This window comes from Strix uralensis, chromosome 3 (assembly GCF_047716275.1).
Source record: "Strix uralensis isolate ZFMK-TIS-50842 chromosome 3, bStrUra1, whole genome shotgun sequence".
Classification (NCBI taxonomy): Eukaryota; Metazoa; Chordata; class Aves; order Strigiformes; family Strigidae; genus Strix; species Strix uralensis.
In genome coordinates this window covers 105167433-105195226 of record NC_133974.1, presented here as the reverse complement: position 1 = coordinate 105195226, position 27794 = coordinate 105167433, and the positions used below count along the sequence as shown (strand labels likewise).

Below are 27794 nucleotides of genomic sequence, written 5' to 3'. Positions count from 1 at the left end.
CTCTATTTTGTGTTTACAACCCATTCTTTGTAATTTCAGAATTCTTCTGTCAACATTCTATATTTTTATCTTGTTTCATATTGCTAATAAGTTTAATTGTGCAAGCACGCAGTGCTACAGTTAGTCTAATCCTGGCCCTGTTCAGTCATGCACACTAGTTTTTTTCAGTCTGTTGGTCAAAGGCTAAATGAGATGGTAAGTAAAGTCTGGGACTCTTCAGCAGGCTTGAAAGTTTTACCTTAAGCCTTACCATGTTCGTATTTTAGGACTACATGAGTTCATAGTGGAGTGCAAGAGATATGCATATGTGAATCTTGCTGCCTATAAATACCTATAGTAGAGGCATATTCCAGTATAGCATTTGATTTTAAAATGTAGGTACTAAAGTGAATAGAACCCTCTCTGCCAACATGGCTAAGAAATAAAAATAAAAATGACTCAACACTGGGACAGGTAATCTTATATTGGATAAAATTACAGGGTTTTTTTCTCCTCTTTGGAAAAATAAAAAAGGTTAAATTCCCTGGAACTATAAGTCATAAAGGACATTTATTTGTCTTTTGCACTGCTACTAAGGGATTTTTTTTCCTCTCTGTCTGGGGAACCTGCCAGACAGAGGTCTCTTTCCCCATCAGGTGGATTTTTTTGTCCTGCTCAACATCTTCCTCTATACTATTCCACCTTCTTTGGGAGTACTCTGCTGTAGCTAAAAGAAATATAAAAGCTTTAATTTTTTTTCTTATAGCAATTACTTCACACTGGTGTTTCACACAGCTGTAAATCTTTTATCAGATGCTTTCTTAAAACTTTTTGTATTAAATAGCTATATGGACAAAATATTAATTCATTTTACCCAATTATGCTATGAATATATACCAATATGAAATAGCATGTTCTCCTGAACAACCTTAACCCTAAATGTGCTCCCTTGGCCCCCATTGTACCACATGGTGTTTTTCACATTGGAGATGGGGGTTGAGATAAAAGCTATGTCATCTGGTTTTGATACAGCACTGGGTATATGATAGGTATTTAATATTGATGATAAGAAAAACAGGCTGCCATGTTTCAAATTAAAGCTATTGAACCAGGTCATATCCTGGATATATATGCTCTTAGGACTATACTTGCTGATCTGAATTTCTGTCTTCCCACCAAAGTTCATCCAGCTCTCACAGGGTACCAATTTAGTAACCATTCCCTAATACACATTGTAGATGGCAGGTGCTAGAGTCTTTGTCATTGTGCCCCAAGTCTAAGGCACTCTGCCTGAAGATATTAGAGCAGCCAATTTTATCTGTGTTTATAAAACTGGCATTTCTGTTTTCTCAAGTCTTCCAGGTAGCCACAGTGAGCTCTGTAACTGGTTTGTTGGTTTGTTGTTTGGTTTTTTTTTTTTTTCAGAGACTTGTGGGATATTAATCATATGGAGTTATTTTAGATATTTATATTATGTTGCAAATATTTTTAAACTGATCATATACAGTGTGCAGGGAAAAGGGTAAGCATAAGCAAAAAAAAAATAATCTCTTGGTCCAACGGGTAAATTTTCAGTACAATATACGAGCATTTAGCCACACAAGTCCCATTAATGTTAATGGTCCCAAGCTTTCTTTTATTCATCACAGCACTGATTGCACTTGGTCAGCTCTTTATCAGTTTGAAATATTGACAGTAGGAGGAGGCGTTCCCTTAGCCAGGCCTGACTGTTGCAGTGCTCTTTTAACTTAGTCATCCTGCAAACGCTCCTATAAATGGATTTATTTCAGCAGATCCAAAATACATCAACCGGATCATCTTACCCCGGTGCTAGCCCCTTTGCATTGGCTCCAACTTGCAAGAGCATTGATTTTAAACATTGATCATTACTTATAAAGCACTCTATGGTTTTGCACTATCTTATGTATTAAACTAACTTGTTAGCTGTGCTGCTGCTAAAGTCCTATCTTGTGAAGAAGTGATTATTTGCTTTCTGTGGTTATGATTATGATTTAGATTATAAAACAAGGCTATTCCCTGAAAATATGTTGGCCACAATAACTCAAGATTTCTAAAATTTCTGCTACGCAGCCTTGCTTTTCCTTTAGTGGTCTATATGTCTACTTCAAAATTGTTTCCATGCTTTCTGCAAATGATATTGTGCTTACTATAGTTATTGCAGAAGAGATTTTTCTTTTTTTGGTCATACTATTATGGAGCACTTTGTTTTATTTGTTGGAAAAACAAGCTTTACTTTGTTTTAATTGGGGGAAAACCAGACTTTTGCGGGTCATGCCTTCTGGTTTCTGAATATTTCTTTAAGTTGTCTTTATCTGCTGTCCTATAAAATCTATGCAGTGTTGTACAAGCAAGTAGTTGTAGCATAAAATATTTCCCTATACTAACCAAGGTGAGGAACTACAGAAATATATTGCAGTTCTTGAATTCAGAGAGTCATTTTTACTTACACTGATGGCACTCTTTGGAGCTGCATAGAATGGTATTCTTAGGGAGTTCAGAAACAAAAACACTATCTACCTCAGGGAGGGGGAAAAAAAAAAGAGGAAATAATCCAAATTTGACCTGATACTTTGTACCTAAGCCTGTCTGTTTAAAATTTTTTGTTCTGACCATGCTTACATGGACGTAAATTGGGATTTGTGCTGTTATTCTGGGGTAGTTAGAGTTATAACAACTGATGCTTGGAGTGGAGTGTGTCCTCATATTTTCTTCTAAGTAAAGAAAAAAATTAGTTCAATAGTAAATAGTGTCACATTTTTATACAGACCATTTTTTCAGGCTTGGTAATTAATAGTGCTCTTTTATTCTGGTTTATGTTAAAAGTTTCTTGATTTACTAAAAATGAAACTTCGCCAGCAGTCGTGCCATCGCTAACAGAATGCATTCTCTTTCTTCTATAGTAAATAGTGGGAATTTTGGTGTAGTGGAGTTTTAGCCCTTGGGGGATTTTATTTTATGCATTTTCAAGTCATTCAGTGACTTGCTGCAGAGACAAGAAGGAAGGAGGGGGAATCTATTTACACAAATTACAGTCTTTGTTCCCATCAACCTTAATAATTGGATGAACAAAAGGAATGCTAGACTGGCAGGTACAACTATCACAGGTAATATCTTTTGAGCCAGAAACAAATTATTAAGTGAATTGTGGAACCAGGGTGAAACCTTGTTGGGAAGATTCAAGGAGGGGGTGGGGATAACTTGTTTTTAAGAATGTCTACCATTGGGAAGACTTCCTGCATTGTAGAAGGAAAAGGGAGTTTTATCTTGGGATGAAAGTTGTCCGTTCCATGAAAGTTTTGGCACTATTCAGAGTGACTTCCTTTACAAACAATTTGCAAATTTAATTATTATGTTTTGGAGGTTTTCTTTAGTATTTTTAAAAGATTAAATGTATTATAAAGACACTGCCTCTGCCCTCTAGCTTTCAAATTTAGGTGGCTCTCCCATTTATTTTCCTCCTTTAGGATTCTTTAATCTTTCTTCCATCTGTTTGATATTTTTTCTCACCCAAATTGTTCCAATTCAGTGATTGAAATATGCCAATTCAAGCTACTTATTCCAAACCTGTGTTAGATTGTCACATTTGCATCATTAATTTAAAAAAAATTAGGATATTCCTGTGTAAACTTGATTATGCTACTGAGCTGCACGCACTAAGGGGGAAAAAATGAGCTGAATGGGAATCCTGGGTGAAGCAAAGACTGCATAATTGGTTTTATGCCAGACCTTCTGCCTTTCACATAGGCAGGAAAGGGCCAGGGAAATGTCAGAGGTGGAAATCAGGGCAAGGCAGTACTCCTGCGGAATTGCAAAGTGACCGTCAACTGCAGCCAGCCTGAGAAACGGCCAGTGCTCAAGGTTGCTTTAAGACGGAAATGCCCGGTTGTCCTGGCTTTATAAGCCGCCAACTGAAATCTCCCTCCACATAAGAGCCCCAGGATTCCTACTGCATATTATGTTAATAGTTCGCAAGCAGTCCCTCCCCAGAGGTCTTCCTATGGGACAGGGCTGCACTGGGTATAAGGTTTCAGGGTACCCTGGAGTCAGTCTTGATAGTTCAATACTTGCTTTTTGCAGCAGTTTGGGACCCGGATTGACGGGCAGACCCTGTGCCTGAAAGCCCTGCTCTCAGCTGCTCGATGCGGTGGCAGCGTTCCTGCACTGACATAGTCAAAGGCCACATGCTGTTCAAGAGCCGTCGGCCAGCTTTCCTCTTGGGCGATGCCATTTTACACTAGACATGCTTTGCTGCTACAATTACACAGTTCACCCTTTTAGTAACAAAACACAGTTTAGATTGAATTTTTTGTAAGGGCTTTTTTGTTTAGTGTTTTAAGTGCATCTATAAATAAGGTTTTTGCATTGTTAAGGATGAGGTGAGTAATTTTTTCCCCTTTTGCTTACACTGCCCTAGCATCACAAGCAAAACTTTAACATAATCAGTGGGAGTTAAATAAGCTGGCTGTCATCTGAATGCTCAGGCAACAAGAAACAGAAAAAAAAAGGTGACTTGGAGCCATTGTTGCAGCACATGGGCAAGGATTGTTGCTTTTTTTGTTTGTTTTGAATATGGGTGTCTTTCTATGAGGCACTACAATTGGTAAAGATACAAAAATGGTCACACTGGAAACAAAAGAATAGAAAGTCTCGTACTTCTTAGTAATGTTGTATGTCCAATCACCCACTGTTTGATTTAATCTGTTACAATATTGTAATCAATCATGATTTTCTATGTTGCAGAAAGTCTCATACTTTGAGAGAAAGGGAGAGGGAGAAGAAAGAAAAAATTATCAGTGAATTTTGCAGAAGAAGAGGAGAAATTTCCTTATTACCATCATTCAGAATTAGTCAGTCATGTATTCTGTAATCACTCATGTTTTAAGCAATAATGTAAAAATCAACACAAAGGCAGGCTCGAGCAAAGTGGTCTTTAATTCAGGAATCCCACAAGGAATTAAAATTCTGAAAAGATGACATAAGATCAATCAATAGCTGCCTGCAAATATCACAATATATGGAGGCTAAATGACATCATGCTATGTGAAAGAAATTGTTAAGGAAAGTATTTTCAGTATTGTCCTTATCTCTTTTTATTTAGATTAATAAAATTGGTTGAATTTTAAATCTTTACATGTCTCTTTTGTATTAGGAACAAAAAGTTGACACCATCTGCCCTAAAGAATTTACAGTAAGACAGGATTGAGCACACATACATAGAAGGCAGTGAAGGAAATTTTATGGAAGTTATTCTTTTAATCCTGGTGCTTTGGCAGTCTAATTTATTCCTTGTTTAGTGTTGCAATTTAACTTACATTGGGCAAACAGAATTATGACAGTATTTACTAAATGTTATGTGCTATATCAATTTCCTATCATTATAGTTTTCTCTATTCCTCACTTTCTCATTTGCTTCAAGTTGAATCTTGTGTAAATTGTGCCCTTTATTTAAGCCCTTACAGCTTGAGTTACATGGCTATTCATACCATTGAAATACCTTTATACATGCTTATTTCTGGATCAGCTTTTGTACTGATTTTACTAACAGATGTAGTTCAGAATTTAGAGGTATACTGGGTTTCCTCCAAGTATTGATTAGAGTCATGAGAGAATCATGAACTCCTTACCTACATGGAAACACACTGAAATGCCAACAGATATCACTGATGGTGATGCTTTGTGTATCAGTTGGCATATTACTGTCTCATTTGCATCCTGACACACAGTAAAAAATCTCAGCTCAAGTCCTCAGCTGAAGAGCAGCTAGCCCAACTTGGTGGGAGGGAGATGTTACCTCTGTTTTCCTTTACTGCCAGCATTATTATGTACCATCCTGGTTGCCCAGGTAGGTGACTGCACACAGGACTTAGCATAATATCTGGTTTTATCTATCCCCTGTGAGGTATATTTGTCACATTCTCTTTATTACTGGATGTAGTACAGGAGTTTTTCCACGTCCACTGCATACCACTGTACTGCTTTTCTAAAAACCAGAGGAGAGGAAGGGTTTGAGTTGTATTTATGGCTCTGAAACTATTTTGTAGTGTATGATTATTCAGCTGATAGATAAATGATATTTCATTACAATGCTAGTTTTGTTTTATGCTTCTGTATGTGCTTAACTCTTACAATGAGTGCAAGGGTTTGATTCTTGGGAATAAGCCAAACTACAAATTGATAATGAAACCTCCACAGCTGGTTTACTGCACTGGGTCATGTTTTCTGTGGCACATTCTTTACAGAACTGGGCAGAGCAGAGAAGGTTGGTGAATTTGGTGTATATGACCTTAATGTATGATAAATAACATGAAATCTCCAGTTTATTGGGCCATATACTTACGATGACATACTATGAAAGGAAAAGGAAATGATAACAGCACCTGATGCTGAACTACTAGGGGTGTTTCTTCCCTCTCTTCCCAGTTCTGTTTTCTAAATCAGTCCAGGGACTGTGACTGCTGTGTGCATGATAAATTCTTCCTTTTGTTCATCTGGAAACATTAGTGAGAGTAAGCAGGAGTCATACATATGCTAAAGTAATTTCTAAGAGAAAATCACTGGATTTCTTAGCTTCCCATGCAGCGCTTGCTTCTGTTTTCTGCATATTGTAGTTTGCAGTAACAGAGCCAACATGTTAGCTTTATCCTGATGACTTTCATGCCCTTAATCATATGGTCATTTAAAGACAGCAGGGTCAAGGTGGTCTTTCAGGATTACAGCTAACCCTATGTGTCCAGTGCAAGAGAGGTTGGACGGCACTTTTCTGTTTCCATTCTGTCCTGATCTGTAAGGGCAATGCTTTCACTGAAGCTGAACTTGAGGTGTTGAAGACAGTGTTTTGGTAGCTGTGGATCATATTCTAGGTAAAATACTCTGTGTAAATGCTGTGAAGTGTTTGGATATGTTTTCAGTGAACGTTTCATGCCAAACCCAGTAAAGTAATTAATTTACAGAGTGTGCAGTTCCTAGGTAGAGGCATATTGGTAACACAACAAAATGTAATGGAATATTATTAACCCTGTCAAAGCAGGATCTGCTGCACTTTCAAGTTGTAGTTCCATTAGGTGGCAAATATTTTGGAAGGCAATGAGTGAACCTTTGCAATTACCTACACTGATGGAGGTTGAGGAAATAATGGTTCACTGTCAACAGGTATGTCATGGTATCTTTAGAACGCTCCCGTGTAAATAAGAGAAAAGTGAGTTTACTATCTATATATAAATCTTGCACCTGATCATTCCATTGAAATCATTCTGTAATATTAGTTCCTGCAAATAAAATCAGTTTTAGGCTTGCTCTGGAAAAGGTCATTATGTCAATAATAGTCAGGTGAAATGCTGCCACAAATACTACTAGATGAAAATATTTTATATTCCTTTCAGTTAATTCCTAATTCGGCAGTTTTATTGCAGTTTATTGGTCTACCTTAAAACTCTGCATTAACTTGGATATGCTGTTAGCTTTTTTTGCAGTTCTACCATGAGTAGCATTTGTTGCTGAGTTTGTAACTTGAAACTATGGTTTTTGCTGAGTGTTTGCTCTGTGGTGTTGTATTTCTGTCTAAAAGGGTTTTTTTTCCCCTCCTTTTAACATTTCCATTTTTGTCCTGTAGTATTCCTCAAGACACTCATTAGCTTATTTTAGTGATTCCTCTGTTCTGTATGTACACTGTCTAATCAATAATCTTCTTGCTGCAGGATTTCCACCTTATTGTGCTTTCAGCTTCTGTGATGTTGTGTGATGGGATTCTGCCTTGTCTAGTGTTGTCTGAATTTGCTGTGTTTCAGATCATTACACTGACTTTAAATTTGATGTATTTGCATTTTACTCATTTCTAGCCTTACTCTTTTCCCTTGATCAGTTAAATTACTCTGTGCAGTGTTACATTTGTACTATGCTGGAGATACTAACTAAAGGCTTATAATTGAAGTACTATTTACAACTGCTGACCTCCAGCTCGTTTCTGATTTCACTGTGATGTTGACCTTTTATAGATTGCACCGTTGTAAATCTTTGAAGTGATTCTTCTTGTCATCATATTTCTAGTAATTATGATTTGCATTGCATTAACACCTAGAAGCCTCTTCCACCTTACCCTTGTTGCATAAGATGACCTTTTTTATGCACTAATTCACATATGGGTAACAGAATACAGTTCTTTCTCTAAAGAATTTATCCTGAAATGAAGATGAATGCTTGCCTCTATTTCCATACTTTAAATATCATAGCTTGAACTAATGAAATTGCTCATAAAGTATTCTTAGTCCTAGAAACTATTTTGTTCCTTTTCTAACAAAATCAGAGTCCATTGAACTTCTTTCTAGCCTATGTAAAGACAAATAAATAAAAATAAAGATTATAGGTATTATCTGAGAGAGACCATATATGAGTAAAATTTTTCTCAAATTTTGTTCAAGTTGGACAATAACATAAAAGAAAACATCAGCTGATTATTGGGCTGATGGTTTCCTCTTTGTTTCTATTTCACTTCAGTAATAAGAGCAACACAGGAACAAACTCGCAGCTGATCCTTACCCTGAGCAAAACTCAACTCCTGGAGTTTCAAGATTACCGTTATTATTTTTACTCTGGTAGCTATGCTCTGAAAAAATAATGCTGGTTGGATGTGTGCTTATTGTATAATGTCCCAATGTACACAAGCGGAAGAGTTATGAATTCTGTTCCTAGACTTGCTTAATAAATGAATTTGAGTCAGGACACTAGTTTCTTTAATGGTTGTATGGCTTTAAACATCTGTGTAAACAACTGGGTGTTGACTCTAATGACAAGGGAGTGCTAACAGATTATGGTATCATCTGCATCTCCATATCAGGTTTCACCCTGATCTCTCCATGTTTTTCTGAGGCCTTCATTTATTTGTTTAGATAAATCTAGGTAGTAAGACTGTCCAGTTCCTTTTGGGTCTGGCTAAGGTCTCAGATAGTTCTTGTGTCAATATTTTGTAGATTGTCCTAATTATGTTTCTCTTCTCACTAAGAAGTTGTAAAGTATGTGTGAAAAGGTGCATCTTTGCTTTGAACTTCTTCCCTTTTACTTTCCTGGAATGCTGTCTTGTTTGTGTGTTGAGCGTGCCTTGGAAAGCTTCTCTGCTCCCTATCTGCCTTTCCTAGACAAACTCATATTCTTGTATTATGTCCTCTTCCTTGTGCACTAAGTGCAGCAAGCCAGACTTTTTCACTTTATCTTCATATGGGAGTATTCTCATGCCATGATCAATCTTACTCTGAGCAAGTTTTTTTTAAAGAACTACTTTGTATAAATATAAAATCTTTAATGTATAAAGCATGGTTTATTTATTTTTTCCATGGTATAAAGAACTGATTGAACAGTCTGGAAATTGCCCACTTAATTCTAAACTGCAACTATTGATGTGCAGAGTAATAAATACAGACTGAGAATCTGCTCTTTAGGGAAGTCTTGTGATGTTCTGCATAATATGCAGTATTTGGAGAAGGCTAAACTAATACCCTTTTTTGGATATATTAGTGTTTCTCAAATGTCAGTAAATACCTAGTGTCTAGGTAATTTTTCTGAATACATGTGAGCATTTTGCTGATTTTACATATATTTTTAAGGCTACAGAGAACAAAACAGTAGTGAATTTTTCAAACATTACAGAACCTTACACAAGTATTATTGGTCACCATTCTTCAGGAAGGAACACGGCAGGGGGTTTAAAAGATGGCTCTTGGGTGACATACCCCAGTCATTGGCCGAGTACAGACTCAAGGTCTCCTAATTTTCAATCTCTTGATTTAACCACTGGGTATTACACTATTCCTGAAAAAACATCACTCTGTAAGTGAGGGGATAAAGTGCTACTAATACATCAAATCTTATCAAATGACTTTAAACTTATCTTAGCTTTCTTTTCACCAAGGTTTGCTGTAAATCTTTCTTACTAGGGAGTAGCAGGACTTGTGTCCTTGCTAAAAGGGGAAGATTGATTTACTATATTCATATGGAACCAGCAGCTTCCTATGACTATGCAATAATGAATTGGAATATCCTATAGGTCTTACCCCTGTGCAACACTTCGGGAGACCTTAAAGACTGGAATATGTTACAGAAGTCCATTTGATAGAAACTTATAAATGTGTGTCTTCTGCATAGAATAACAGCATAACAAATCTTTTAGTATGTGCAGTATTCTTATTCTTCAAATACTCTAATTGATTGTTCATTGGGCTCAGTCAGCCAAAAGTGGAGAGAAACTTTGTACAGACATCATTAGTTTTTCTCCATTTAAAGATTAATCATGAAGAGCTCTGGCTCTTTAATTCTGTAATTTGTATATTTAATGGGCTGCTGCAGAATCTATGACAGTAATTAGCATAGCCTGAAAACTCATTAATACGCAACAACATGATTAATGCAGCATTAATGCAAACATGACTGAAGTTATTTGGGTTATGTAGTAAGAAGATTAAAGCTAAAATGTCCTGTTTGTTTTACCAGTAGTGGGTATAATGGGGTAGCAAGCAAAATAAGAAAAAACAGGTATCAAATTAGTCATTTTAGTGTAAAAGAAATACTCAGTTCTCAAGAGGATTTGCAGTTTTGCCTGATGGTTGGTTTCCACAAGAGGTGTTACATATTTCCCCCTTCCATTCACTCATCGTATTCTGTGTTTACGCTTGTTCAACCTTTCAGTTTGACTTAATTGTTTTGCAGTTTGAGGTATTAAGAGTATTTAAAAAAAAGTCTTTGAATTGTGTCATTCTGAAAAAAGTTAGGCTTTTTTGATATATGGGGCTTTTGTACAGGCTAGTTTTAAAAACAATGGATTTTTAGCTTCTTGTGGTTTTGCTATCATCACAAAAGAAAAGGGACTGCTGACTTGCAATTGGACACTCCAGTTACAGTTTGGAAAAGATTTGGCAAAATTTTTTTCTGTGTTTGTGTGTACAAATATATCCATGTGTACATATGTATATAGGCATATATGTATAATGCCTAAGTATATATTTTAAATTTCTACTAAAAAAACTAAAGCAACTTAAAAATGAGCAGCATTTACATCATCAATGGAATTAATAACTCAGTGTAATGTTTGTGATGGTGAACTTCAAAAATATTTTCACACTCATTAAGATAACAGTAAAAGATGGAGCCTCTTCCTGTACCAAAGACAACAAATGACATTGGACAGATTTGGGAAGAATAGTTCCCAGATTCTTCTCTCAACAAAATGCAGAAAGCTATAGGCCATCACAAAGTGTGAAGAACTTCTTGTATTCAGCAGAGGATCTTCATGAGTATGTGCAGAAAACTGGCCTCTGAGTACCTTCTTTTTCTCTCCACTGTTTATTATGTAAAACTGCTTTAAATACTGATCCATTGTTGTGAAAGGTGAATTTTCTTATAAAAAATAAATTTTTAAATGTGTTTTAGCTATTGTAATGACATGTAGCATGCAGAATCGCTCTCATGAGAGAATAATGACTAAATAGTAATTCAATGGAAATGTATAGTAACTGAGAGTTTTACTCCCCATCTATCCTCTCCCCAGTTAAAAACAAATTTTGTTTTATAATTTCTGTGGGAAAATGTACTTTGATTAGGAAAAAGCATTTGTGCACTGTCTTAATATTAAGTAAATGCTTAACGTTTGTCATCCTGAAGAGACTGCTGAGAGTCTAATGATGTAGTCAAAATTTTCTATACAATTTCTATTCATTTTATTTGGTGTTATGCACAAAGGCTTTAGTGTTATGCACAAAAGCATAAAGAGATCACTTTCTTTGCCAGCAATTTTCTGTTCATTTGATTGGAATGTACAATTATATAATTATTTACACCATTTCATATAGCGATATAAGTAGAATGGAAATGCAAATTGTGTTTGTACAATTGTACAATTTTGGGAGAAATTGCACTGAGAATGGATGTGCTTCACAGATTATGCAAAATTTATTTCTAATAATGCTTTGTGATTTTCCAGATATTGGGCCAGTTTGGTTTTTTTCTGGTTTTTCCCATCATAGTGTACACTATTTTCCTTTTATAATTTCTTAAATCCACATAATATGCTAGGGTATTTAATTATTATTCTTATCTTGGGCATATGGGTTGGGATTTCATGTGTTTATGAAAATTAAACTAACACTATTCTGGCTGACCGCATTCAGGTTGGAAATACATTTATGTGGCTGTTCTTGATACTTTTGGACAAATTTGTTCATGTGGTTATATATAGGTTTTGGTGAAGGTGCATGGGAATTCTGAGATTTGTAGCAACTTCTATGTATTTAATGAGTCTAATAACTTATATCTGTTGGCTATTTTGAGCTGGACTCTGAACATTCAGTTGTAAAGGTACTTTATAGGTGTTTTAGCTGAGTGCATGGTACAAGGAGATTAACCTGGTCTAGTGGAAGGTGTCCCTGCCCATGATAGGGGGGGTTGGAACTAGATGATCTTTAAGGTCCTTTCCAACCCAAACCATCCTGTGATTAATTCTAAGTAGGCCACTTTGCTGATATCTCTCAGCTGTTATTGTAAATGATGTCTTCAATTACCTTGCCCCTCTGCCTACATTCTCCCCTCAACTCCTCTTCCCCAAAATTTCAAAAAACCAAAACACATTTTTTGACTATTGTGAATGCTTTTGTATTTTGAAATGCTGATTTTCTTTTTGTTTTTAAACTAAATTCAATCCAGTTGAATTGGAAAGATGTTTCACAGGAAGCAAAACCTCTTTAGTCTGGGTGAATAGCTTCTTGGTCAAATAAAACCTATTTTAAACTTTATTTTGCAAGAAAAAATGTTTAGCACTAGTCAGAAGTGAATTTTATCGCTGTAATAATTATAAATTATTAGTATATGTTATGCTAATCTGGGAGCTGCTATAATTTATTAATATTTTCCCCCTGACTACCAACTGCCTCTTCTAAACTCAAAATAATCCCATGTGCTCTGTAAACTTGCTTTAAGCAAAAACCACAGCCAGCCTCTCAAGAGCACGTTCTCGCCTGTTAAATCCTTTTGTGCAGATCTTGCAAGCCGTATTGAATTGTGCCAGAAGAATCTGAATTCAGGTGTGAATCTGATTCTGAATCTGAAATGTTGCTGAAGTTCTGACTTGCTAAATTTACGTGAGGGAGGTAAAGAGGTGGTGTAAAAATTGCTCCGTATGCATTTTCTGCATTAGACAAAAAACTGGGTTCTGACTCATCTGACATTATAGTAATAGTATATCTTTTTACTTTTAATATCAGCCTGTACTAAAAGGAACTCTCAAAACTGTGTACTCGCAGGGTAGCATGCTGGTATTGCTTCTCAGTTGAACACCTTTAAAATGCCTGCATTGGTCACTCACATCCTCATTCCTCTACTAACCTCAATGTGCCATCTTTGAAACTAGGATAAAAATCTAATCACAATCCACTACTGCAGAATTGATCCTGACAGAAGGTTAGTCTGCCCTAACACACTTTGGGATACTTTAAAACATAATAGTAATTTATTTTACTTGCACTTTTGTTACTGTGTATTCTTTTTGTCTTTTATGTTGACCGTATACAATACTTGTATTGTGTTTTTTACAATGCCATTGTAATTAAAGAAATTCAATTACAGAAATTGAAGAAATTTCTTTATTTATAATTAAAGGAATTCTGACAGCTTCTCCAATTGCAGCTATAATTTGAAATGGAATTAAATATTTTATTTGAATGACATACATTAATGTTTAATTTGTAGTAGAATTTCCTGTTGTTTTTTACCCCAGAAATGATAACAACTCCTTGTGGACCGATCATTTTTGTCACATAAACAGGCGTATTAGGTGAATTCTTGAGTTGCAATTCAACATTCAGTTGATTAAAGGTATATTCCTACTATGCCCCACAGATGGTCGTGTTTTCCATCCAAGATTTAGTAGCCTCAGTAGTGTGTCTGAGATGCAGTTTCTGTATATGACAATTTACAGAAGTAATTGTAATGTCACTATTTTATTTATGTTTCTATTTATCTGTTATATTTAACATTGAAATTAAGGTTTTAGACATGCATACTGAAATAGTAGACAAGTCTTTGAGAAACTTTCGTGAAAAATCATGTGTCCCATCACCCCCCCCTAAAATAAAGGAAAGTTTTTCTGGTCATCCAATGTGGTTTTTGAGTTCTTTGAAACTTTTGAGATTTTCAAAGGAAAGTTTTCTGTGTTCAGGTTAAGTAAGATCCATTTCCAGTGCTCAGCGTCAGTAAGGCAGAAAAATGCCGTACTGTTGTATGTACAAATGCAACTGTTACAAGTCTGAATGGGATTTCTGGCTATGTTTTGTTCTGACCATGAGGTCCAACCTGGGCTTGAGAAATCTTTTCCCATTTTTTCTTTTATTAGTATGTTTCTGTGAAAAATACTAATTTCACAAGTTTTTATCTTCGAGTGAAAATATCATCTATGGGGCAGAAGTTTGCTTAATATTTGGTTTCTCCATTGCACTGCTAGAAATTCAAGAAAATATTAATATTGAGGTATGAAAGTACTTATTTAGAGCTAGCTTATATGAACTTCCTTATCTCATGAGAAACTCCAAAGATACGTGGACTTAAAGGGACCGAGTTCTTTTCTGAATTATGCAATAGGTGACAAATGAATTTAGAAGAATTTGCTGTGTGGGCTATGACTGAAAATGGTGGTTCCTGACTCATCAATACTTTTTATGAAGCTATGGCATCTCTACAGGCAGGAATTAAAGTTTGTAAGGCTCTTCAATATCCAAAGAATAAAGAAAGCTCCTGCATAACATTTGAAAACTTTTAAAATTGCTGCCATATTACTGTTATGAACCATTTAATTTATATTTTCTAACACAACATTATAAAATACATGTGTTTTTTGGAGAAACTCAATTATTTTGTTTGTATTTGTCCTTCTGAATTAGGTGTGAGGAGGAATCCTCTGGTCTTCAGAAATGTCTTTTGGCAGCTCCATAAAAATACTGGCAGTTTGTTAAATTAACTGTGCTCTCCAGTGCTGGGATTAGAGGCCATCAGTCTCAGCCTCTCCAGCAGATACTGCAGCTGGAAATACCTGGAACCTCAAAGTACAGCAATAGTGGTTATTTCTGAGCCAGGCAAAGCTGTGCTTTTCCTTAAGAATGGACACTGTTGATTTTTTTTATATTTTCTGGAGGTTACTTATGTACAACTGCTTTTGGCAGGTATTTTAACAGCATGACTGATTTTCATTGCCTAGAGAATATGTTTCATATCTGTGAGTGCATCATGTGATTTGCATGAAAACATTTACGTGATTAGGAAATGAGGTCAAAGGATATTTCTTATGGGTATAGGTAATTAACAAACATGATCTAGTATGAACATACATCAGAACTGTATTTTTTTAATTTTTTTTAAATATAGCTGCCGTCTCCAAGAAAAACTTTTGTCATTTACTGTTTTCTGCCTGACATAAGATGGTGAAAATGCATGTGAAAAGACTGAATAATTTGATAGAGTTTGGTAAAACCCAATAAATTATCCTGTTCTGTAAAAAGCATTTTATGTAGAAATGTCATGAAGTGTATAGTATAGGTAGATGTTGCTATTGCTGCCTTTTCATTTCCCTTTGCAAAAAAGTTAGTACAGTAAAGACATGGCTCTACTATAGACAGCCTGTGATATCTGGAGTTGCACGTTAGAAAAGTTGGGCCAAATTTGGTATATGGTTTTTTAATTTTCTCATTTGTTTCTGTAAGATGATGTTCCAGGAGATAGCTTAACAGAAAGGCATTATAGTCACAAAAGATTTGTGGTTATCCAAAACTTGTTTATTCGTAGTTATGCTTCTTGAAACTGGATACATAATTTATGAATTGTTTCATTAATGTGTCCTTAGTTACTGAGTAAGTTTATACCATGGACAACAATATTCCAATATTTATAAGCTGTTTGTTTAGCTTGTTGTTTTGATATTTTATTTGTGGTAAAATAATGTAAAAAAAAACCAATTTTTTTTTCTTGTATGTCATTAGAATAACATTTCATGGGCCGAGACAATGTTTTATCAGAAACCAAATGGAGGACTATTGATAATGATCTGGAAGGTTCTTAATTAAGCTTAGTTAATCAATTATTCCTTGGGATATTTCCAATTTTTGTTAAAAATAGTTCTTAGGTGTTCTTTGTGCACTGATATATGTACTTATAAAATAATATATATAAATATACACATAAATACGTGTGTGTGTGTGTGTGTGTATATATATATCTTTTGGAATCAACCCCCCACTATTCTTCACAGAAATCCTTCCATGCAGGAAACTCATTCCTACTTTACCAATAGAAATGTTAAGGAACATGTGAAACACCACATGTAAAACATCAACTATTAGAAGAGTATGCTAATATTTGAATTACATTTTTTTTAAGAGTTTACTGAACAACATAAGTCACAATTGCACATCTTTTTTTACAGATCAGTAAGAGCTCTGAAATGACAGAAATTTCTCTCAAAGTCTTATTCAATCTGGATTAGTAAAATTTCTTCTGCAATGACTGGCAGGGCTTTTAGGTGAAGTAAACTTCCATGATTTTGGTTTTCCATTTTACTGCTGTTTGTAAAACAACTTTTTGTTTGTAATTACACTGTTAGAATGCATAAGAACCATTTTTGGCATTAACCATCTGCTTGTTTTTTCTAATCAGGTATTAAAGTGAAATTTAGAACCCAGGAACCTGACGGTTTGATTTTTTTCTCTGCATCACCTGGGAATCAGGAGGAATACATTGCTCTTCAACTGAGGAGTGGGCGTCCTTACTTTCTTTTTGATCCACAGGTACAACAAAAGACAGGATCCTATAAAAATAGCTTATATTATTTCTTTCAGTACTTCTTTAAATACTTTTTTTTTTTTTTTTTTTTAATTATTGATACAAGTTAACTGACTCTTCAGAACCCTTAGGTAACTGGAGATTTTGGAGAGAGAAACATTGAAACACTAAAGCTTTGCTGATTTTTTATGTTTGCCACAATTCATGACTCTTTTATGAATTTTTATGAGTTGGGGTTTTTGTCAGTACCACCAAACACCACTATGGTTTAAAGTACCAAGATTTCAAAGGTGGGCGGAACTAGTTTTTGAATTAGTAAATAAAGGTTATATATATTTCTAGTCAATTATTTTTAAGCTTCCCATCTTGAGACTTTGTCTTTTCCAGCTGAAATCAGAGTGCTGCCATTCTGCCAAATCAGAGTGATGAAAGTAGTCTGTCATTTCCAGTAATAATGACCATAGCAAAGACATAAATAATGAGGGAAATATTATCAAATAAATTCCACAAAATTAAAAATAAGGCCACATTCCTTGCATTTCTGTTTTTTCTGCACCTCAAAACTGGATGTCCTCATGGAATAAAAAGCATTAGAGACTCACTTATAAATATGTAAGAAACTGTAAGTAATTATTGGATTTTCTAAGGATATTGGCAGAATGTGGTATCGTATACAACCATATATGTGCATCCTTTTTGTAAGGTTACCGCTGCCTCAGTGTTGCTGGAAGGTCTGGTCAGTATATCAGCCATATCTTTTGTCACACCTCAGTGTCTAATTACATGATTGGCGTTGTGTCTACTGCTCCAGGGGGGTTGAACTGAAATGCTTAATGGTATAAAATGGTGGCGATTTAGAGATTTGATGATCCACGGTTAACCTTTGCTTCCTGAGCTCTGCCATGGTCCAGGCACTGGTGCTCCATGACCACACAGAGGTGTTCTGCAGCAGTGAAGATGCTCTTCAGCTTTGGAGAATCTGTAGAGAAGGCATGGTGCTGCATAGAGGCTAGGGTGTATGTGATCCCCATGCTAGAAAGCATTAAATCTGCTTCTGACCCCAAGATATGAATTTCTATTACTTCCACTGCATTTGCACACAGGCTTTATCTTCTTTTCCTTGTTGCAAACTGAATCAGTGTGTACTTCAATTTTTGGGACTACACTTAACATTGTTGTTAATGTTGCCCTCATCCACATTTTAATAGGTACTAGTTGTGTTTATCTATTTTACACTTATACCTTCACTTAATTGAAAAGGAATTTTTCTTTCTTTTGCAAGATCTTTCTAGGTGTAATAGTTTGATTTTTTTTTTTTTTTGGTTGATGTTTGTTTTAATGGGAAAGGATGTTTTTCAACTAGCATTTTAGTGCTTCAAAAAGTATTCTTAGTCCTCCTTGCAGATTTGCTCCTTCTGAAGTAGCTTTATGTCAGCTAGGTTGGACCGATTCCCTAGAAGTTGTTGTATTTGTTTGGATTCCAGTATTTGGGGGACAGGGAGGAATGGGGGCAGATGGGAGAGGAGCTCGTTTGGGCTTTTTTTTTCCTTCCTCCTTCTCTCTTTTATTCCTTTTTTCCCTCTGTCTTTTAACTGTAAAAATACAGGTCTCATCCATATTCAGCCCCTAGAGCTTCTCAGTTCAGCTAATATTTTCAATAGTTTCTATCTTGAATTTTAACAGATTACTTGTTTATGAATATATCTTTATTTATCTTTCTGTTTCATTTGAATCAGACAAGTATTTCATGCTGATTTCTAGGATGATCACTTCCATATTCCCTCTTCTTATAAAGTCTAAAATGGCCTATTGCTGCTTCAGTGACTGTTTATAGAAAAAAAAAAAATCTATCATTCAGGGCATTCAGGAATAGTGTAGGTCTTAACATTTTGATTTACTATCTTGAAAGCTAATGCTGTCTAATTTCTCATTAATAATGTGGAAGAGATTCCTGCGCATTCTCAGATTCAGAAGTAGGGTACTGTGGCCTACATCAATGTATTTCTTGTAGTGTCTTTTTCAAAAACTTTTACCTGTGAAAATTCAGTTATCAAAATTTTTGTCTTCTGTATCTTTAATATGCTGTGCTACCTTACTACCTTTACCTTTGTTTCTAGGTTTTCCCCATAGTTTGTTTCTTTTTTCTTTTTGCCATTATTTGCTATTTCTATCCTATATCATCAGCTATCATGTTCTGTAGCAGCATTTCTTACTCCTTATTTGTGCATCACAGTTTGCATTAGTGTGCAAATGCTTTGATTACTTCTTATGGACATCATGTGGTTTCTTAACCAGGTTACATGCATTGTTTTCTCTAATTATGGTTGTGGCATATATGATAAGCATTTATGGCCCTACCTTTGTGCTCTTCTATTGAAAATTGCAAAAATTCTTTTTGATGACAGTTGTCTGCTTCTTTCTATCTATAGCAGTGTGGTGTAATATTCTGTGCTCCCTTTCAGCTGTGTCCTCTCACAGGTTAATTATTTTTACCCTTACTCCCTTTCAGGATGTCTGGTATGTATCTTTGCTTATGATCAGCAGCATGTTTTCTCTTTGGTGTATCTGCTCTGGGGATGTCCTGCCAAGTCTTCTTAGTGGGGAGTCTTCAGCAGCCTAACTTCTTCCTTTCCTAAGTGCTAATTTCAAATCCTTTTCTTCCTGTCCATTCATACGTCTCTCAACTTTATGTACACCACCATTCATATAGCTGTTGTCTGACGATCTCTTTTGTCTCCCTTTTGTGTTGTCTAGCAGCTCGTTTTGCCTTCCTTATTATTTTACTGTCATTCTTTGCAGATTTCTACTCACAGTCCATGAAGCGTGAGTTTTTTTGCTAGCAGATGTCTTCCTCAGTCTTGTCTCCATAATCAAATTGTCCCATAGACCTTCCTCCAGACTCCGTGTGCCTGCAAACCTTCAGCTGTCTGTGGAGTTTCTTCTCACCATAACACCTTTAAATCCACCCCTGAACTACACAATCAACTCCAGCTAAATTTATAGTCATCTGTCAGTGGCTACAGGTCATTTGTTTTATCTTTTTCCCAGGGAAGCACTGAATATTTTATACAAAGTGAAATCACTAACGGTGGAAATTTTAGGCCAAACTGGAGCACCTTTTGCCTTAGTGATTAGGACAGAGTATTGAGATTCTTCTCACAATATGGAGGGAATTGAATCCAGCTCTTCCATTTTAGAAGATGATCCATTTACTAAACTTTACATCAAAAAGGAGGAATACCAGATACTTTTCTTGTTGCCTGTGGTTTGTGCAGAGGCTGAAGTAGTAGGCACAGTCTGAGGGTGAGCTGTTACTCCCCAGAAAAGGAAGATGGAGAATGCCTAGCTATGAATCTCAACTATACCTTGCTGCTTGGCACTGGCAAAACTTCAGTATTTGTTCACCTTTTCAGTGGTGGGCATTGAAAGAACTTGACTGGGAGAAGCGTAGTTATATTCAGACTTTGTCATCTAAACTGTATCTTTGAGGATCCATATTTGTGATGTTTCTGTGTATTTTCATGAAAGCAAATGTCAGCATGAAGAGCCACAGAGATTCATATTTGCTTAGTTATTACCAAGAGCTATTAAAAATTAAGACTTATTATATGGCTCAGCAAACTAATCCAGATTTAGTTTGCTATGTGTGATTTCCAAAATGCATAACAAGCCATTTCACAACGGGATATTTGAATGGGATCACAGAGTCACTTGGGTAGTTCTGGATAAAATGTCATACAGAGGCCTCCAATGAAATGAATGCTGAACCCATCTCTTTTTTTTTTCTTTTTTTTTCCCCCTGAAATTAAGCACAGGTTAGCACATATGGTTGTGTGGTCCCAGATTGAATTGGTTACAAATAAATGTGGTTTCTGATGTATAAAACTGTTAATGCTCTAGACTGTTGCCAAACATAATACGAAGAACCACTTATTCAGGCACCTGATCTTTAGAATGCAGCATCGTTTGTAACAATTTTAACGCTAACTAAGTACACTTTGATGAGACAGCATTTAATAAAATGCTCATTAATTTCATCATTAGCAAGGGTATGCTAAGAAGTAAGCCAGTTTCTTATGTCACGCCCAATTAGCATCCCATGCTAGTAATCCCATTAGTATTGTTGAATTCACTAATGGAAAAACTAATGGGCATGCTACCAGGGCACATTAATTGGGCATGACACCAGTTCTGGTTTTAATTATTAAACTACGATAATGAAATGTGTGTTTGTAAAATATTAAAATGTTGAAATAGGAGAGAAGACAATAAAAAATAGTATATGAAAAAGTGCACATTAGTATGTAAGGATATATAGCTTTGTATTGTTATCATGGGATAGAGGACTGCTGTACAAACTGCCTCAGTACCAAGATGTTGGCTGAATGGAGTACGAAACGTGCTGTAAATATTCATGGGAAATTATTTTTTCTGTAATCGTGTACATATGTACACATCATGTATATTTTCATACATAGGATACACAGTGACAGTCCCCAATTCAAAATGTACTGTAAAATGTATACTGTGTTCATAAATCTGTATGCTGACAAGCAATTTCTGTATAGATGCACATCACTAAAGGCAGAATACTAAATTTTAACAGGAGGCTTTTAGTATTAATCACAATAGGTGGTTGTTTTTATCAACAGGTTTTCATCATATACATCACTCTAAGGTCCTTGAGCCAGAAAGAGTACTAGAAGATCTGGGAAAAAAAAATTCTGAACTGTCTGGTTTGCTACTGCAAAGTAACAAGCTAGACCCCAAATTATAAGGAACCTTTTACTTTTATATATTTTTTGGAAATTGTTTTTTTGAAGGCTGTCTTAAACCATAAAGTAACTGCAGAGGTTGTGATTCTTTAATATTATTTAATTCTGCCTGCAACATAGGACAATTCTATTTTGTGAATTCAACAGAATAATTTCAACTTCCCAGATGGTTCAAGTACAGTATAAAGTCCTGAGACAGTATTACAGGAATTATTGGGAAGTTAGAAGATTATTTGGATATAAATCTCAGGAAAATTCTTGAAAGACAGTAATTTTATTTTTATTGCATAATTATATGAATTTGTGTGGTATTAATTTTGGTTGTTTACAGTCTTGAGATTTGGTTTGGCAACCACATCTGTTATATTCCTCTTACTCAGCAATTCAGAAAATATTTCTCTGCATTTTTTCGTGGATTCTCTAAATTCCCCCCCTCATATCATTATATTTTTTGTTTTAATAAAACCAGCTAAAAACTGTAGTTAAAAACATTTTTAAAAGCATCCTTTGAACCCTTGTGTGGTAAAAACATTCTCTGTAACTACCTTTTTTTTTTTTTTCCCCTGAATCTCTTGGTATGACCTTTTCCTTCATAAATATATTATACTCTCTCACCTAAAAATTCAAGTCCTTTTGATACCAGGTTAACAGGGACAGAACATGAATCTTCATACGGTCCTACAAATACATCTCTTTTTTAGGTCCCTTCTTGTAGGCAGGTGCTGCAGTCAACAATCCTGTTGGATTTCTGTGGATGGCACATTGAATCCTTGCCATCAAGCTTCGCAACCATGGCAATCCATGAAGTAGTTAAATAGAGACTTAATTAAAAAAATAGATAAAAATAAAAAATAGGGGTGACATGTACCTCAATAATTTGTGCCTCATCCTTGTCTTTCTAGGGGAACTACACAGGGTTTTCTATTTTTAATAGAAACTGAACTGGATCCTTGATCCCTCATTTATTATTTGAGAAGGTTAATTTAGTGGGGAAATCAGTCCTAAACATCATTCAGTATTCTGAAAGAAGTTAAACAGAAGACTTTTGTCTTTATTTTTAGATGTTACATACCACAGAGTGTTATAAAGACTAAGGTATAATTCTAAATCTTACCTTCATAATATTCTAAATCAGATTCTTCTGTTAATAAAAAGGGATCTGCAGTAGCAGTCACTCCAACTAATGATGGTGGAAAAGAGTACAACGATAACAGTTGGCACCAAATAATTGCTACAAGAATTCAAGCAGTAGGAAACATCACAGTGGATGGGCAGTACACAGGTAATCAATTCGGTTCCATTTTGCTTTATTATTTTGGTGTTACTCAGGTATGGCTCACTTGCTTACTTTTCTACTGCTTGTCTTCATCCATATAGCAAAAAATTCACTCAATTTTCTGACAAAATCGCTATGGTTTTGTCTGAGTATCTAAGGTATCTGTCCACTGTGAGTCTTTGGTAATTTAATACCAAGTGTGAGGAGTTTGTCTTTTTGTGCTCGTGACTCTTATGACTGTGTTAGTATTCTTTTGTAAAATATTTTGTAAATATTTCCAGAATATGTATGGGAAAGTATTAGGATATTGTGTGACATTAGCCTCTTTTCTCAAATGTCAGTATTCTGCTGTTGAGTTGAAAATCTGTTGGAAAGCATTGAACACAAGAATAATGTCCTATTTTGTTCAGGTTCTTCCTTAGCAACTAGTGGCAGTACCATTATTGGTGAGAACACAGGAGTTTTTGTTGGAGGACTTCCACAGGGTTATACTATTGTAAGAAAGGATGTAGGTGAGTATGACTGTGGTCTATATGATATCACAAATCCTATACAGTGGCACTGACTTCACTGCCTTAGCAGTACTGTAGGCTGTATTGACATTGTGACAGGAACATGAGGACAGTGCTTAATTTGCATAATTGTTTACATAATTGTTTTAATAAAAATATCTGTACAGTTTCTTGAATTTTATCTTTTGGGATAGCTTGAAATATCTGTATAGCTGATTTCATCAGCAGGAAAGCAGTGTATGAGATCTGTGTACATCTTAATGAATTCTCTGCACAGAACTGTAAACCTGCAAGCAAGCTGGTATGCATGAGAAACTTCTGGGTATGCTTTACATTCTGGATTCCCAAATTCTTTTTCAAAATACACATACAAATTGGTTTTATTATCTTAAGCACAGGGTTATGCACAGCACTGGGATGCAGGGTTAGAACATACTGGCCTTTTTTGGTGTAAGTTTGGATCTTTCAGGGATTGTTGCATTGAACTCAGTGGTGTATGAATATATCTGTATTCTACAGGTGTATTTATGTGGAGCTGGATTGTAGCTGGCTCCTGCAGAATCAATAAACATACATCTTCATACATAAACTTGGTCTATATGTCATTCTACCAGCAGATAACAGAGGTGACTGCGTACAAAACCAGTATACAATCAGCTGCTCTCAGTGGATTCATATCCAGGCTTGTGCTTTTTTTCATATAAACCTGACAGCCAAATTGTTTTTTAAGTTTGTGTTCTCACAGCCATTAAGAATGTGAAACGTAGTTGATGATTTGATGTGAAGTACACTAGAGTACAACTTCCTCTATACTTCCTTATTTCAGTTTACTAAACCCAGAAATACAGGCATGTGGTGTTCTAAAACTTTGGTTCATAAAGTAATCCAGGATGCCTCCTTCAAAAACCGCAACGAAATAATCAAAATGAGATCAACTATAAATACTATTCAAGAGAAGGCCATCTATAAAACCTGCTTTATATTTTTGTACCCAGTAAAGAAAAGGAGATAGCAGCCATGAACTACTATTTTTTTAAATCTTCCTGGTGGAAATTCTAGAAGTGCATTCATCTGTCTAAGCTTTTGCAACACAGTTCCTTCTTATTCAACAGATGCCCTCCATTCTTCACAATTAATGTTTTGTTTAAAGAGGATAAACCTGAGAACTTTCCTTGGAATCTTCATGGAGTAGATTTATGCTGTTGAAGACACCTGTATGCAAAATCTTAAAAAGTTTAATATTTTCCAGCTACATAGCAGTAGCTGCTGTCCTTAGTGACTAGACCCTTTCAGAAATCTGGATTTAGCTTGTAGACCAAATTTATGAAATGATTGATGGCTGGTTATCAATGCGCACGTGCGCATATACTATAGGGTGGGTGTGTATAAAACATATAAATTAATCCCTATGTTTAGTTGCAGGTGATTGGCTTAAGAAAACTATTTTTTATTTATGCAGGGATGAAGATGATAGTCCAGAAGGGATTTGTGGGGTGTCTCAGTGACATATTTTTGAAAAAAACACACACTCCCTTTGAAAACTGGGAGTATTTGAACTGGCAGGATGCTGAAGAGCAAAACAACGTCTATCACGTTTGGGAAGGATGCCCCGTTGTCCTCTCCAAAGGAGCACATTTTCTTGGCAAAGGTAATTTGCTGTACTATTGCACTATCCCAGTATGCTTTTGAGATATAAAAGGTGATCATATCAAAAGTATTGCAGTGGTCTGCTTTTTGTAGCAGCTTTAGTTATAGAGGATTATTTTTGAATGGTTTAAAATTTGGTTTCTGGGTTTACAGAAGACTGCCGCGTGGAAGAGGAATTGCATTCACAGACAGGTGCTGCTGCTGTAAGTGAATACAGAGTTGATAGGCATGTAAAAGGTGAAGTTTCACTTTTGAAGAGACACAGATGCTTATAACATATCAAAAGATGCCAGGTAGCAGAATTTAGGACATTGCACCAATCTGGTTTGTTGCAGTACATTGTGGACTACTGTCCTTTACAAGCTGCGTGATAAAGGTACAAACCTTAATCTTGAAATCTCTGAGTTTTTCATGCCAAAGTAGAAAGTAGCACCTAGATTTTTGGTTTTGGTTTCTTGAGCCTATTTATTTATGTATTTGATTTAACTTATACATGTGTTCACTTTCTTTTCAAGGCTTCCTGGAACTGCATTCAGGTGTTTTCAGTGGTGGACTGGAATTTGAGATCTCATTCAAATTTAGAACAGATCAACTGAATGGATTACTTTTGTTTGTTTACAATAAAGATGGCCCAGATTATCTTGCAGTAAGTTCAGAAATACAAATATAACTATATTCAAATATGACCTGTGAGTTTTGTCTACTAAGATATGTCCAGCATTTAAAGAGATTTCAAACCATAAGTTATTTTTGTATTTTACTTATTTTGAAATGCTGTGCACAGCAAAGTGTAAGGGGAGCAAAAAGACTTCAGCAAATGCTCTGAATAAATTACTTCTGTTATTTATATCATAAATAAGAAAGCTATAAATATATGAAAAGCAGAATTATTCTCTTTGTAGGATTGGAAGTGATTAGAAAAGAGAATAAAAGACTTGTTTTAAAAGCTTTCAGTTCATTCCTGGGAAAGTAAAGAATTACCCAATTTCCCAGTTTTCATACTAGAACAATCAGTTAAATCGTAAATCAAAAAGTTGATGATGGAAATTGCCCAGTATCCTAAAAAAGCTTTCTCTTTAAGGTATATGAATTTTTTATAATCAATATGATTTCTTAATTTTGAGTTGAAACATAAGTATTGTCATATAAACAGAAATTGGTGGTCCAGCTTAATCCCATCTCACCCCTGTCAGTTTTCCCAACACTGTAAAGGAAGCAGCACAATTCCTGCATTACACAAATTTGTGAGATGTGCCTATGAACTTTCTTTTTGGTGTCTGTTAAATAAGACTGTTTTATGCTCAGAAGTACTCATGGTTCCATTTTTTCCGGGATTTTGTTTAAAGTTGAATGTGTTTGTTGCAGTTTTTCAGATTTTTATTAGTTACATGGCTCTGGATTTTCGTATTTTTCTTCCCCCAAGGATTTTGAATGTAATTAGACTGTGGTCAAATTGCTTAGTGGGTCAACTATAGTTACTACTTGCACCAACTAGTAGGTATTACAAAGGATTGCATTGAAAGCAATAGCTCTTTTCAGTTGGTCCAAGAAGTAATCATTTACATTTAGAGATTTTTAAGGGTATTGTTCTTTATGACCTAATCTGCCCTTTCTACATTTTTATTGACTTTCATTTATTTATTTATTTATTATAATGCAGCTGCTTTGCTAATGGCTGTCATGTCACAGCCCGTTTTATTGCATGGCATTATATCTAATGTGCCTTTTCTTTTAAACTTCTGACCTAAAACATATAAATATATTTTTCTTCTTTTCAGGTCAAATATAACTTACCCTACATTTACTTTTTATATTACTGACTTTTCCAGCAGTTCATTTTTCCCTGGGTTTTAAATTCTGCTACACCAAGTTCCAGTAACAAGTGTTGCTAATTACATGTTATTACTTTAGTTTTGCCTTCAAGTAATGACCAAGATCATGAGCTAATAGCATAAAATGCTATTCACAGTACAGAGGCACTATTTATGTGAACAGTATTCACAGGGACAAACATGGGGTTTGGGTTCTTCTGGAGATTCTTGTGGTATGTGATCCTTGTTTCCTTTCTCTTGCTCTGTGAAAGGCTAACAGAAATATGAGAAAATAGCTTCTGACTATAAAGGAAAAGGGGATTTACTGAACTGAAAGTGGAGTCAAAAGCACAAAGTAGTTAGGCAAAACACTCCTCCTCTACTCATAGTTCCAGATTTCTGGCAGTTTTATATTTATATTATTTTTAGCACTGAAAACTGTGATTAGATAATTTTCTCAGCATTTGTCCTAAGTCAAGTAAAATTTTTTTTAATCTCCCTTTACTCCTGACCTCAGCATCTCCATAGCCTTAAGGTGAGGAATTTTAGAGAGGATGAGTATACGCATGCTTTTCCAATCCTTGCAGCTTTGTGTTCTGCACATACATAATGATGACAGAAGGTTTTTCTGTACACTTGAGCTCACAAAAAAAGGTTAATAGAAAGTGAAAATGAGGTGTGTAGCATTGTTGCGCATGAGCTACGATGTCTTTGTTAAGAGCTTTGGTCAGGTGACACTTGCACTGCAAAACAGATTAGAAGCTATACCACTTATCCCAAGTGCCAATGTAAGATGGTATTTCCTGACCCTTCCCTTTACGTAGGTCACAGCTCTCTTATTAGCTTTATAGTTTTGGAATGACTACAGCTAGACACACGACTGGCCTGCTACCAAACAGCCAAAGACTCAGTCTTGTCTTCTGCCCAAGACAAAATTGTGTCCTAGAAAGGTGCTGTGTGTAAAGGTCACTTC

General features: G+C 35.5%; 1 protein-coding gene across 1 annotated transcript in view; it reads left to right on the top strand.

The window, feature by feature from the left end:
- Positions 1–27794, top strand: part of USH2A (usherin) — a 391068-nt gene that overhangs the window by 120864 nt on the left and 242410 nt on the right. Inside the window, exons 21-25 of the mRNA XM_074863712.1 lie at positions 16675–16805; positions 22731–22857; positions 23262–23363; positions 24823–25011; positions 25526–25656. Of these exons, the coding sequence (XP_074719813.1) occupies positions 16675–16805; positions 22731–22857; positions 23262–23363; positions 24823–25011; positions 25526–25656 (680 nt within the window). The remainder of the gene's footprint in view (positions 1–16674; positions 16806–22730; positions 22858–23261; positions 23364–24822; positions 25012–25525; positions 25657–27794) is intronic.